The sequence below is a fragment of the Rhamphochromis sp. 'chilingali' genome, assembly GCF_963969265.1.
Source record: "Rhamphochromis sp. 'chilingali' genome assembly, chromosome: 16".
Lineage (NCBI taxonomy): Eukaryota > Metazoa > Chordata > Actinopteri > Cichliformes > Cichlidae > Rhamphochromis > Rhamphochromis sp. 'chilingali'.
Window position 1 is genome coordinate 11,950,670 of NC_137943.1, and position 14,754 is coordinate 11,965,423.

General features: G+C 39.6%; 1 protein-coding gene across 1 annotated transcript; it reads left to right on the top strand.

The window, feature by feature from the left end:
* The first annotated feature begins 3,879 nt into the window (after positions 1–3,879).
* On the top strand, positions 3,880–12,080 carry LOC308413121 (histone H1-like). Its single transcript, XM_080907927.1, has 2 exons — positions 3,880–4,622; positions 4,683–12,080. Exon 2 carries the CDS (start codon positions 6,729–6,731, stop codon positions 7,194–7,196), a length of 468 nt encoding a protein of 155 aa, XP_080764053.1. The 5' UTR covers positions 3,880–4,622; positions 4,683–6,728; the 3' UTR covers positions 7,197–12,080.
* The last annotated feature ends 2,674 nt before the right edge of the window (positions 12,081–14,754 follow it).

A 14,754-nucleotide genomic window follows, 5' to 3' on the forward strand; every position in this document is an offset into this window, starting at 1 on the left:
GTTATAACCATCCATGTTATAACCAAACATGTTACAACCATGTTATAACCAACCATGTCACAACCATGTTATAACGTACAATGTTACAACCATGTTATAACGTACCATGTTACAACCATGTTATAACCAACCATGTTATAACCAACCATGTTATAACCAACCATCTTATAACCAACCATGTTATAACCAACTATGTTATAACCATGTTATAAGCAACCATGTTATAACCATGTTATAACCAACCATGTTATAACAAACCATATAACCATGTTATAACCAACTATATAACCATGTTATAACCAACCATGTTATAACCATGTTATAACCAACCATGTTACAACCATGTTATAACCAACCATGTTACAACCATGTTATAACTAACCATGTTATAACCATCCATCTTATAACCAACCATGTTACAACCATGTTATAACCAACCATGTTATAACCATCCATGTTATAACCAAACATGTTACAACCATGTTATAACCAACCATGTTACAATCATGTTATAACGTACCATGTTACAACCATGTTATAACGTACCATGTTACAACCATGTTATAACCAACCATGTTATAACCAACCATGTTATAACCATCCATCTTATAACCAACCATGTTTCAACCATGTTATAACCAACCATGTTATAACCATGTTATAACGTACCATGTTATAACCATGTTATAACCAACCATGTTACAATGATATTATAACGTACCATGTTATAACCAACCATGTTATAACCATGTTATAACCAACCATGTTACAACCATATTATAACGTACCATGTTATAACCAACCATGTTATAACCATTATATAACCTACCATGTTATAACCATGTTATAACCAACCATGTTATAACCATGTTATAACCAACCAAGTTATAACCATGTTATAACCATCCATGTTACAACCATGTTATAACCATCCATGTTACAACCATGTTATAACCAACCATGTTATAACCATCCATGTTACAACCAACCATGTTACAACCATGTTATAACGTACCATGTTATAACCATGTTATAACCAACCATGTTACAACCATATTATAACGTACCATGTTATAACCAACCATGTTATAACCATGTTATAACCAACCATGTTACAACCATATTATAACGTACCATGTTATAACCAACCATGTTATAACCATTGTATAACCAACCATGTTATAACTAACGACGTTATAACCATGTTATAACCAACCATGTTATAATCATGTTATAACCAACCATGTTATAATCATGTTATAAGCAACCATGTTATAACCATGTTATAACCAACCATGTTATTAGCATGATATAACCGACCATGTTATAACAATGTTATAACCATGATATAACCGACCATGTTATAACAATGTTATAACCAACCATGTTATAACCAACCATGTTATAACCAACCATGTTATAAACATGTTATAACCAACCATGTTATAGCCATGTTATAACCAACCATGTTATTGCCATGTTATAATATACCATGTTACAACCATGTTATAACTATGTTATAACCAACCGTGTTATAACCATTTTATAACCATGATATAACCAACCATGTTATTGCCGTGTTATAACCAACCATGTTATAACCAACCATATAACCATGTTATAACCAACTATATAACCATGTTATAACCAACCATGTTACAACCATGTTATAACCAACCATGTTACAACCAAATTATAACCAACCATGTTACAACCATGTTATAACCAACCATGTTACAACCATATTATAACCAACCATGTTACAACCATGTTATAACCAACCATGTTATAACCATCCATCTTATAACCAACCATGTTACAACCATGTTATAACCAACCATGTTATAACCATCCATGTTATAACCAAACATGTTACAACCATGTTATAACCAACCATGTCACAACCATGTTATAACGTACCATGTTACAACCATGTTATAACGTACCATGTTACAACCATGTTATAACCAACCATGTTATAACCAACCATGTTATAACCAACCATCTTATAACCAACCATGTTATAACCAACTATGTTATAACCATGTTATAAGCAACCATGTTATAACCATGTTATAACCAACCATGTTATAACAAACCATATAACCATGTTATAACCAACTATATAACCATGTTATAACCAACCATGTTATAACCATGTTATAACCAACCATGTTACAACCATGTTATAACCAACCATGTTACAACCATGTTATAACTAACCATGTTATAACCATCCATCTTATAACCAACCATGTTACAACCATGTTATAACCAACCATGTTATAACCATCCATGTTATAACCAAACATGTTACAACCATGTTATAACCAACCATGTTACAATCATGTTATAACGTACCATGTTACAACCATGTTATAACGTACCATGTTACAACCATGTTATAACCAACCATGTTATAACCAACCATGTTATAACCAACCATGTTTTAACCATGTTATAACCAACCATGTTATTACCATGTTATAACCAACCATGTTATTACCATGTTATAACCAACCATGATATAACCGAAAATGTTATAACAATGTTATAACCAACCAGGTTATAACAATGTTATAACCAACCATGTTATAACCATTATATAACCGACCATGTTATAACCAGCCATGTTATTACCGACAATGTTATAACCATGGTGTAACCAAGCATGTTATAACAAACCATGTTATAACCAACCATGTTATAACTAACCATGTTATAACCAACTATGTTATGACAAACAATGTTATAACCAACCATGTTATAACCAACCATGTTATAACCATCCATGTTATAACCATGTTATAAGCAACCATGTTATAACCATGTTATAACGTACCATGTTATAACCAACCATATAACCATGTTATAACCAACTATATAACCATGTTATAACCAACCATGTTATAACCATGTTATAACCAACCATGTTACAACCATGTTATAACCAACCATGTTACAACCATGTTATAACCAACCATGTTATAACCATCCATCTTATAACCAACCATGTTTCAACCATGTTATAACCAACCATGTTATAACCATCCATGTTATAACCAAACATGTTACAACCATGTTATAACCAACCATGTTACAACCATGTTATAACGTACCATGTTACAACCATGTTATAACGTACCATGTTACAACCATGTTATAACCAACCATGTTATAACCAACCATCTTATAACCAACCATGTTATAACCAACCATGTTATAACCATGTTATAACCAACCATGTTATTACCATGTTATAACCAACCATGATATAACCGAACATGTTATAACAATGTTATAACCAACCAGGTTATAACAATGTTATAACCAACCATGTTATAACCATTATATAACCGACCATGTTATAACCGACCATGTTATTACCGACAATGTTATAACCATGGTGTAACCAAGCATGTTATAACAAACCATGTTATAACCAACCATGTTATAACTAACCATGTTATAACCAACTATGTTATGACAAACAATGTTATAACCAACCATGTTATAACAAACCATGTTATAATCATACATGTTATAACCAACCATATTACAACCATGTTATAACCAACCATGTTATAACCATCCATGTTACAACCAACCATGTTACAACCATGTTATAACCAACCATGTTATAACCAACAATGTTACAACCATGTTATAACATACCATGTTATAACAAACCATGTTACAACCATGTTATAACCAACCATGTTATAACCATCCATGTTACAACCAACCATGTTACAACCATGTTATAACGTACCATGTTATAACTGTTAGATTTGTATTGTTGATTGTCATTTATGCTTAGAAATATTTACTTATATATGCTTAGAGTTTTGTAATTAGTTGTAGATTGGTAGAGGTTTTGATCCTTGATAGTCTGCAAACTTTGTGTGTATTAGACAGCACTTTGGGAGCATGAGAGGTCATACCGTGTCTTATTATTTTATGGTAGGATTAACGTAGTTGCGTCTGTTCTAGTCTAAGTGCTCTTTGTTTAGATGAACTGCAGGACTTCCTCACCGTGTTATCTAGGATGAACCATCTAGGGTGAGGGGGAGGCTACCCTCTTCCTGACCAAGGATGTTTGACCCTTTGATCAGCAGTCCACACACACACACACACACACACACACACACACACACACACACACACACACACACACACACACACACACACAGGCAAGGTACTCTTTGTTTGTATGTAGACGTCATATGTTAATGAACTTATGCATATTCATGTAACCTCAATAAAAGGACAGTGTATGGGAGAACGGACGAGACCAACTGGAGTCAAGCGGTTGTCCGGTTCTCTCCCGTGCACGAGTAACATGAAGAACTTTGCCTATTTGTGTCTTGCTTAGCAGTGTAATTATATTGTCTTAACGTTCCAGCGAATAGGTTTATGCTACAAACCTAACATTAATTGGTCCTTCGAGAGCCGGAGCCCTGGAATCGCATTCACCGAGGGGAGGAGAGGCACGCTGAAAGCCTGACGTCAGCCGGGAAGTTCCTGTGGATTCGCGGTCTGTCTTTTCTCCTCGATGAATGACGGTCGGCGGGATTCGGGCTGATATTACACTCTAAGCAACGCCAAGTAAGTTTAAAGAGGCCGACTCTATAACCGTGTCGTTGTGCAGTCTCCGCCACTGTGTGAGGCGTTGAGAAGAGGCCGACTCTATAACCGTGTCGTTGTGCAGTCTCCGCCACTGTGTGAGGCGTTGAGAAGTTCGCTACTTTGTGTAGCGATACCCGGGTTCCTTGCTACTTTGTGGAGCAAGAGGTTCCTCGCTACTTTGTGTGGCTAGAGGTGAGTTCTCCGCCGCTTTGTGGGGCGTTGAGAAGTTCCGCGGGGTCCAGATTGTGCTGGACGATAGGCCTATTTTGTGTTGTTTTTGTTGTCGTCGTCGTCGTTGTTGTTGTTGTTGTGTGAGTGTGTGCGGAGCAGAACATGTGGTCTGTGACACCGACTGTTGTTGTTATCATGGGTTTCTAAGCAACCAAGAGTGAGTCGGAGGGAGACAGACGTTTGTGCTGGACTTTGCTCCTGGCAGCACAAAGTATTTATGTAAAAAAGAGAGGGAGCGACGGCTCCACAGCTGCGCGGGTTCACGCGAGCGCGGTCACGCGGGTTTCACGCGGACCTGAGCCGTGCGGTTAATCGCAGGCTTAAAAATGGAAGAGATTAAAATGTTAGAAGTTTTCAGAAAACACACCAGCCTTGAAGAGCGTGTGGAGAAGGCCAGCCCACATCAGCAGCTATGCTCTGGTGGGTGGCTGTCCCCCCACCCCTTGCTGACACAAAATGTTAACTCTTCAGCCTGTGTGCCAGACCATAGACGTAATTGAGGTGGATAGTTGTTAAAAGTAATCTACATTACGCTTGTGGTTGCTTAAATTCAGTACAATGACATATGAGGTGAAGTGTTATAGATAAATATTTAAGCTAATGAAGTGCATAGAGGCACTTGACCTGTGTGGAAGACTGTCGTCTTATTATGAACCATTGTTGAGATATACAGCACACCTGTGAAAACAACTAATATGCTGAACCCTGTATGAAACATCTAAAAGTACGTGATGGAGAAGCTGAGTTGAATATGAAAGTGTAAGACTTTGCCACTGTGGGCAGAGCAACTACTGTGTGATGTTGCGTTGCAGTTTTTTTTTTTTCTTCTGAGCTGATGAGCAGGCTACACATTATCAGATCGAGAGCTGTCTGAGAACTACTCTAAGAGAGGGAAACAGCGCTATGATAACTGTGATAACTGGAGTGTGCAACGTTTCCATGAGCAGTTTTCCTGCATCTTGACTTGTGTGTAGAGTGTTCATAACATCAGCATCATGTTTTTGATTATTTGTTTGTTGGGTTGAAAAATAGTTAAATAAACTGGTGATCATATTTACGGATCACCATGGCACATATCATCAGCCATGTGATTTATTTTTGCAGATGACAAAGTGAGTGTGAATGTGTCTGACATCACAGTGTTTTTGTGCACTGTGCAAGAGTAATTGCCTTTGATTGTGAGTGACAGCGGTGATTTTGCAGGTCACCAGCTATTGTAAAAAAAAAAAAAAAAAAAAAAAAAAAAAGTGAATAAGAGGGAGAATTTATATTGTAGGAAAAAATAATCATAGGAAAAAGGTTTTGTGTTGATCAACCAAAAAAAACAACTATAATTTCATTTTCTGCTTTTAAGAAAGGACTGTTCACAAAAACACAGAGCGAGAGAGAGAGAGAGATATGTGTTGATTAAGCAGTGATGATAATAATGAAATGTCTTAGTTTGTCACTTTCAGGTGAAAAGCAGACCTGAATCAATTTTCCACATGCAGCGGTCGGAAGAAAGTTATAGTTTAACATCATTGGAAACATGCAGGCCAAGTTTCTGGCTGACTTATTTACAGTGCCATGTGTTTCTCAACCTCACAAGCGAGCTCACTCCTCCCTGAAGATAAGGAATGCAGCTCCATGATAAAGAGACAGCAGCAAGTCCTGAGCACAAAAAGTCCCAGCAAAGCAGCAGCAATGTGGATAAACAGCAGCAGAAGAAAGCAAACCCATCTTCCTGTCTGATTGGATGAATTCCACGGAGGGGCGAGCAAGATGGCGGTGGCAGCATGTTGAAATGCTCAAAAAGGACTGAGTGACTCGGGCAAGCCACATGCAGCTAGCATGCTGGCTAGCGACATGAAAGAAATGGACCCTTCGTGATGCGTTCAACGTGCCAGCGCTGTGGTGGGAAAGGCTCCATCATAAACACGCCCTGCGCCGAGGTTCAGGCCAAGAAGAAGAAGACGATGACTTCCAAGCCCAAGAAGGTCGGCCTCAGCGTGGGCGAGCTGATTGTGAAAGCCGTGGCCGCTCTCAAGAAGGCTCTGGCTGCCGGAGGCTACGATGTGGACAAGAACAAGGCCCGTGTCAAGACCGCCATCAAGAGTCTGGTGGCGAAGGGCACTCTGGTGCAGACCAAGGGCACCGGGGCCTCCGGATCCTTCAAGATGAACAGGGTTACTGAGACCAAAGCTAAGACGCCCGCCGCGGCCAAAGCCAAGAAACCGGCAGCAGCTGCTAAGAAGTCGCCCAGGAAGGCAGCAGCAGCAGCACTTCAGCCACTAGCACGAAGTCAACCGCATCAGAGGACAATAGTGAGAGTGGCTGTGACTTCACTGTGCATGTGAAGAAAACGTTTGAGGAGAACTGAACAGTTGGAGTTTGACATTTGCCACCTGTGGAGTAAAATGGCAAGAAGAGACAGTGGGACACAGGACAAAGCTGAAGGAGAACTGCCGGCTGTTGGACTGTTGAAGTGGGAGAGGACAACAGAGTGAGAAGACTAGGTGAGAACACATAGGAATTATTTAATGTGGGAAATCAAAATTTGGGTTAGCAAACCTGGGGAAAAACAAAACTGACTGCTTAAGTTGGAAAATTGAGACGGAGTCTGAAACATTGCGAAAATAGAAACATATACAAAATCACACACACACAAGCAGAACATGCATTAACCCTACTAACAATTCCAAACACAAAATGACTCATGAAGACTCATAGCACATTAGTTAAGAAATGATTAAATAATAGCAGAGAAGTGTGTAGGAAAGGCAGCTTTAAGAACATGCTCTGCTGGAGATGCAGCTCCACAGACATGCATTAGACCTGCCTAATAACACAAACCCATGCAATGAAAATTAGCTTGTTATCTTTCATCAGTGTTAAAATAGTGTCAATTTAGCAGACACTTGTTATTAAATACTGAATTTATCTAATGCAAAAAATTGACTCTCCAGGTTGCAGGACAACAGTTTAACTTTTGTGGGAAAAAAGATCCTGGTTTGACCAACCAGTGATCAGACAATAAATTTAGTTGTTAAAATGGTAAATTGGGAGAAGCTTCCTGCTTGATTGAGGCAGCACATGTAATTTACTGTATGAGGGAAATTGTCTTTTGTGATACTATTTTGAACATGCTTTTCTGTCGTCCTGTCAACTTAGTGGGTTAATAGTTGATATGCAAATTAGTGATCGGTTTTAGATTAATGAAAGGTGACTGAATTCTAGCACGAGTGAATGAGATGTGTTGGAGTTGTTGTGTGTTGAGTGGAGACTCTAAAACACTGAGTTTCCTGCTTTGATGTGCGAGTGAATCCTGTATTTAGATACACAACTCTGAATACGTCAGAACAGACTGTTTTGTGAAGTGCATGACAGCATGTCACATGTTTTATGATGAAGGGAAAAGGAAAATTGAATAGAATAGATCTGTGGCCTAAATGAGTGAAGAGCACAGACCTGGTAATTAAACTCATAGCTAATAAGACATTAGGATTATGTTGTGTGTTGTGCAGCTGATGGTTGATTTGGAGTGAATCTAGCTGATGATTTTTCTTTTGTTGTGAAGTTGAGCCTGCCGATTAGTATGATGGTATGATGAACCATGCTAATGGTATGATTTACCTGAGATGAGGAGTTTGTGTCATGACTTAACAAGGCCTTTTTATTTTGATACTTTCACAGTGCACTGAAAGTTTTGTTTGATAATCTCTGTTTTTCATTTTTATCTTTTGAACAGGCACTGATTTTGTTTGTCTATTTTCTTTTCTTTAAGCAGATCTGAACGTCGGGAATTAAAAATGCTACACGTCGTCGAGAAAATTGTGCCAAGTGAGTTCTCCACATTTAAATGGACTCTGGAGAAAGCCACTTATTGGGACAATTATTAAATGACAGTCCCAGTCCAAAAGGATTCAGCGATGTAATCCAAACTAAAGTTCTTCTTTTTCTTTTTGAAATGACGTCATTTTGCTGAGAGTGGAAACTAAATGCGACGATAGGTTCCACTATCAGCAAAGAAAGAAAGAATGAATGCATGAATGAGTGAGTGAAAGGAAAACAAACTGACTGACTGGTAAAAGCTGACAAGACTTTACTGATGTAACACGACTGTGTGAAGTTGACCCCCGCCTGGCAGGGGTGCAGATGAGTCTGTGTGTGCTTCCCTTTACAGGAGCAGAAAGATGACAGCAACACTCGAGGTTGCATGATGATTTAACCTTTTAAATGCCATTTTCTGTGTCTGTGCATTTATCAGGTGTGTTATTCATAGGCTTGAGTTGCTCACAGAGATATCTGTGACAAAGTATGCATACGCCTGCGCAAGCGTTAATATTTGCATTTTCTTTTCTTACAGCATGCCAGTTCTTCATGTGAATTGATGATGCGATTTATACCAGGACAACTGGTTGATGTTTTTTCCTACTACAGGATTTCTGGGTTTATGTGTGAGGAAAACTGTGTTTACAGGTTATGAGTGGTGATGCTGTTGCATTGTGTTGATGGGAAAATGTGAATAACATGTGTGAAATTTCCTGTGTTGAGAACTGGTGTTACTTCTTTCCACAGCTAGGGTTGACTTTATGGTGTTTTTATGGCACCTCTGGAACCTGTTGACCTGTGTCTGACCTCTGTCTGACTACAGTCAATGTGTATTGCTAATGTTAGTTTCTTTGAGAATGCTGTGGAAGATTCAGCTGAAACGGACAAGTGACATGAGTAAAACAAATAAGAGATACAGTGTTTCTGGGATAGTTTGATATGGGCTCATTAGCTGGCCACTTTTGAGCCCATAGTAATATATAAGTGGAGTGACTTTGCTTAAGAGCAGTCACCGATTACATTAATGTTGCCTGAGTACATGGGATGATCCATGTCTGAGGTGACTTATGAAAATAATTGTAGTTTGCTGATTTGAGAAAACCTGCACATGACACTTGTCTTGCTGATGTTGAATGCTTCTTGTCCTTATGATACAATTGTTTACAGGTATGGAGTTTGATTTTACTTCCAGATTTTGTTTTCCAGGCCATGATGGTGTGTATGCAGGCTCCTGGGAGAGCCAGGTGTTAAGCAAACTTAATATGCAAAGCACACTAACATTTTCATTGCAGGATTATAGGTCCAGGGTGGTGCTGCTCCAGGGGAGGAGATGCCCTGATGTTGCCTGGGATATGATCTAGCTAATCTTTTTCTTTAAGACTGGAATCCAGGTTTGATGAGTTGACTCATGGGTGTGTCCATGCGTCAAGAGGAGGGGTCCAAGGATTAACATTAAACAATGTTTTTTATTATTGTTGCAGTGATTTGTGTGATTAGCCGTTTTATTTACAAATATTAAACCTATGCAAGTGGTGCACCCATGTTCAGATGAGGCTTTGATGGCCTATAAGTGAAGTTCACTGAACTAAAGAATGTGGTTTGATGATTGTTGACATACTCTCCAAATAGTTTGTCTTCCTAGCAAGGAAATACAGGTGCAGCAGTAATCTCCTGAGAAATCTTCAGAGGCCCAGTGAGAAGCGCATAGCTGACAGGACCAGGCAGTGGTTGAGGTCAAAGATCAAGCTGGTTGGGGCCCATCATGAAATCAGACCTTGGAGCCACAGCAAGGACCATGAAACTGCCTGCAAAATAGAGGAGAGGATCGTCCACAAGATGGGAGAGAGGCTTCAGGAGGATCAGAGATCATCTTCAGCACAGCAGACATCACACAGAGAGCTGTGCTACTAAGCTTCCAGGAAATCAAGAGGAGACTTCCCACAGCAAGATTTTAAATAAAATGAAAGATTCAATATTGACGCTGAGGAAGACTACTAAGGTGTACGACGTGCTCTGCCTTAAACCTTCAGCAGCGTTGGAACATGAAAACTCGTGGGATGAGGGGAGCGTGCCAAGCTCCATCGACAGCGCAGAAGGAGTTCGAGGATGACATCATGATTCTGTGAAAGCACAGGAACCAGAAGCTATGGTGGTGATGACAGCAGTTTCCTATGAACATCACCTAATGCTGTGCCACTATACTGTGCATACGATGACACTCTGAAGGCTGCTGGGATCATAACAGCAGTAAGACAAGAGAACCCTGCACCCTTTCCACAGAGGTGTTTCTCTGCAGAGCGTGGACAATGAAGGAGTCATAAATATCCCCCTCGCAGGATGAAGGCCTGAAGTGAGGTAATGGGAGGCCATAAAACTAGAGTGCTGAGAGGTCTGCAGCTCTGGAAATAGCTGAGAACCATGTTGACAAACAACAAAACTAACTGGTATGTTTGAATGTTTATTCTACATACATTTGGACTCTGGTCCTATGGACAACGATGGAAACAACTGGAAGAGACATTCATGACGCCCTGCAGAACTCAAACCACTCTGCAGAGAGACATGTGATGTGCACACCTGGAGGAAGCATTACCAAGCTGAGATGTTTTTGAAAATGTTACTTTTTTATTTTCACTATTAAATTAACAATTTCTTTGTTTGCTCGTAAGATGCAGTTTGCCATGAGATGAGCTCAATGAATGGGATAACTGCTAATACATTTGTTGAACTGTGTACCTTTTCAGTAATTTAGGGTGAATTGACATATGTTGAGTATAAAAATGTTTGCATTGAAACTGTCAGACATGAGGTATTCATACCTGGGAACTTTTCAGGCATAAAGGTCAAAAAGGGGGGAAATGTTAGATTTGTATTGTTGATTGTCATTTATGCTTAGAAATATTTACTTATGTATGCTTAGAGTTTTGTAATTAGTTGTAGATTGGTAGAGGTTTTGATCCTTGATAGTCTGCAAACTTTGTGTGTATTAGACAGCACTTTGGGAGCATGAGAGGTCATACCGTGTCTTATTATTTTATGGTAGGATTAACGTAGTTGCGTCTGTTCTAGTCTAAGTGCTCTTTGTTTAGATGAACTGCAGGACTTCCTCACCGTGTTATCTAGGATGAACCATCTAGGGTGAGGGGGAGGCTACCCTCTTCCTGACCAAGGATGTTTGACCCTTTGATCAGCAGTCCACACACACACACACACACACACACACACACACACACACACACACACACACACACAGGCAAGGTACTCTTTGTTTGTATGTAGACGTCATATGTTAATGAACTTATGCATATTCATGTAACCTCAATAAAAGGACAGTGTATGGGAGAACGGACGAGACCAACTGGAGTCAAGCGGTTGTCCGGTTCTCTCCCGTGCACGAGTAACATGAAGAACTTTGCCTATTTGTGTCTTGCTTAGCAGTGTAATTATATTGTCTTAACGTTCCAGCGAATAGGTTTATGCTACAAACCTAACACCTGGCACCAGCTTTGGGGAGTCTTCACGGGGTCACATCTTGACCCCACACACACACACTTACACGACACACACAGACAAGGTATTCTTTGTCCACATGTATACCTATATGAAACGTCATATGTTAATGAACCTATGCATATTCATGTGACCGCAATAAAAGGAGTGCTACAGGGAACCTGGCTGAGAGTCTGACGGAGGTCAAGTGGGTGGAATGACACTTGGCTCCAGGCAGGTCTCCCTCATGCACGAGTAACACAAAGAACTTTGCCTACTTGTGTCTTGCTTTTGCTGTGTAGTAAATTGTCTTGAACATTCCAGCGAATAGGTTTATGCTACAAACTTATCATACTTCACTGTGCAATACCTTTTGTGCAATACTTTTGTTAATAGTCAATGGTGCAATAGACCTCAATACTTGAAATGTGCAATTCACTTGTATTTTTATTTTTATTCCTATTTATTCTATTTATCCCCTTCGTATATTTTATTTATATATGTCTCTGTATTTATATATATGTGTGTGTGTGTGTGTGTGTATATATATATATAATATTCTGTAACTGTAACTTCTGTCGGTGCTGTGCTTTTGGAAACCGAATTTCCCAGAGGAACCCACCCGAGGGATTAATAAAGTTTTATCTTATCTTATCTCCTGTGTGTTTTGAAGATTCAGCTAAAGAAATTAGAACAGATTGTAGGATTCTTGTGATGTGCCGCTAGTAACAAAGTGCCGAGAAATTGAACTTAAAATTGACACTTTGCTAAGCTGTCTGTTGTGTGTGGACACAACTCATTTCATCTCTTGAGTCATTCAGGGTCATTCTGTATGCTTTAATGATTCATAACTAAAAAACAAACAAGAAACGTCTGGCTCAATATTCAGTGTCTCAAGATAAAATACTGTTTCACCAAATTACTGGAATCACTGATCTTCTGTTATATTCAAATCTTTTACAATGGACCAAAAGTGCCCCCAAGCCTTTCAAATATTTTTTGTTTGTCTTTCAGTATAATCTTTGTCTTTCTAGTGAAATGTTTGCCTGACTCATGCTTTTTAATATCACTGATAGCGAAAACCCTTGAATGGGCCAGCTGTTTCTGTGCAGATTCCACTTGGAGAAATTGTTACAAATCACAGCATAATGACATAAAAATGGTAATGTGCTCAGTCTGCTTCTTTGTCTCAAACACATGCAGATGCACACAGAGTAACAACTACCTCAGGGCCTCAGAGGTTGTTATCCATCATTTTCCCGCTGCATCACCACATTATCATTCTTTATGACTGTCATATTACTACATTTTCTTCTCTAAGTATACCCAACAAATCTTTATTGATTGCATTCATCCACCAATCCCAAGCCCTCCCCCAGCACATAGCCAGCATTAGATTAGTTAGTCTAACTAACCAAAGGCTGAATTTCCCTCTCCACTTTGTGCGTGTGTGTGTTTGTGTGTGGGTGAGAGCTGTGTGTTTACAGTGCATGTGGGGGAAATTAACTGCCATAGAAACAGGTCTGTTTGTTTGTCTTTGTTGGTGCTTTGTGGCTTGAAAAGAAGCTGAATGTATGTTTATTTTTCCTACTTCTACACAGGGACCTCACCTGTATACATGCGCAGTTATTTCATATTTATTATTAATGCAAAGGCTGATGCAAGAGTGTGATGTTGTGCAGCGCATTCTTTAGAAGGAGATCCATGCTGAATAATTTATGCCACTTGTAAGCCTCACCACAGTCACCTAAACGAAAAGAGGTTTGACATGAGGGCAGTGGCCAAATTTAAACCTTATGAATGGTTATAAAGGTGGTCATGGAGTGACTGGGAGTTGTGTAACAGCACTTTGTGAGATCAGAAGGTTAAGTGAGTCCACTTTCTTTTTTCATTCACTTCTCTTTGTGCAAACACAGCCATCACAAGATGGTGTTACTTACTCTGAGTAAACATTTGGCCCCACAGTAGAAATAATACATTTGATATACTCCACTGTATGGATTCTACCTGCTTTCTACAGAGACAAAAATATGCATCACTGTAATTCTTCTACACGTGTTTAAGTCAGGAACCACTTCCTCTTTTGCGCTTCTTCTTCTTTTTTTTTTCTTTTACACACATCATGTACTCTGAGTCGTCTTTCTTTCATGTCTTTCTTCTCCTGCCTCCTCCTGCCCCCCCCCTCTCAGAGTACAGAAGTAGCGTGAGCACAGCTGCCAGCAGCCTTCGACCGGTTGAAACCTGTATGCATTGCTACTGAAAAGACACTTCCTCCACCCATCACCAGCCAGATCCAGAAAGAGCTGGAAATCAGGAATGAATCTGATACATAGTCACAGTAACACAGTGTACCCCTGCCTTGTGTGTGTGTGTTTAAATTATCTTTTTACTGTAACTTAAGTGAAAGTGTACACTATTTGTAGAAAATACCACTTTTATGTTTCTCCTACCGAGTTGACGTTTAATTAAGACCAGCTATAAAAACATTCCACGCGACCCCTGTCGTGGTACTACTTGCACGGCCGTAACGCGGACTCGTACGGGCAGTGCTGCGGCCGGCCGTTGACCGTCTGTGACTTTTCCGGTTTTCCCCAC

Coding starts and splice junctions, on each gene's coding strand:
- LOC308413121 (XM_080907927.1), top strand. CDS start 6,729: ATGCGTTCAACGTGCCAGCGCTGTGGTGGGAAAGGCTCCATCATAAAC.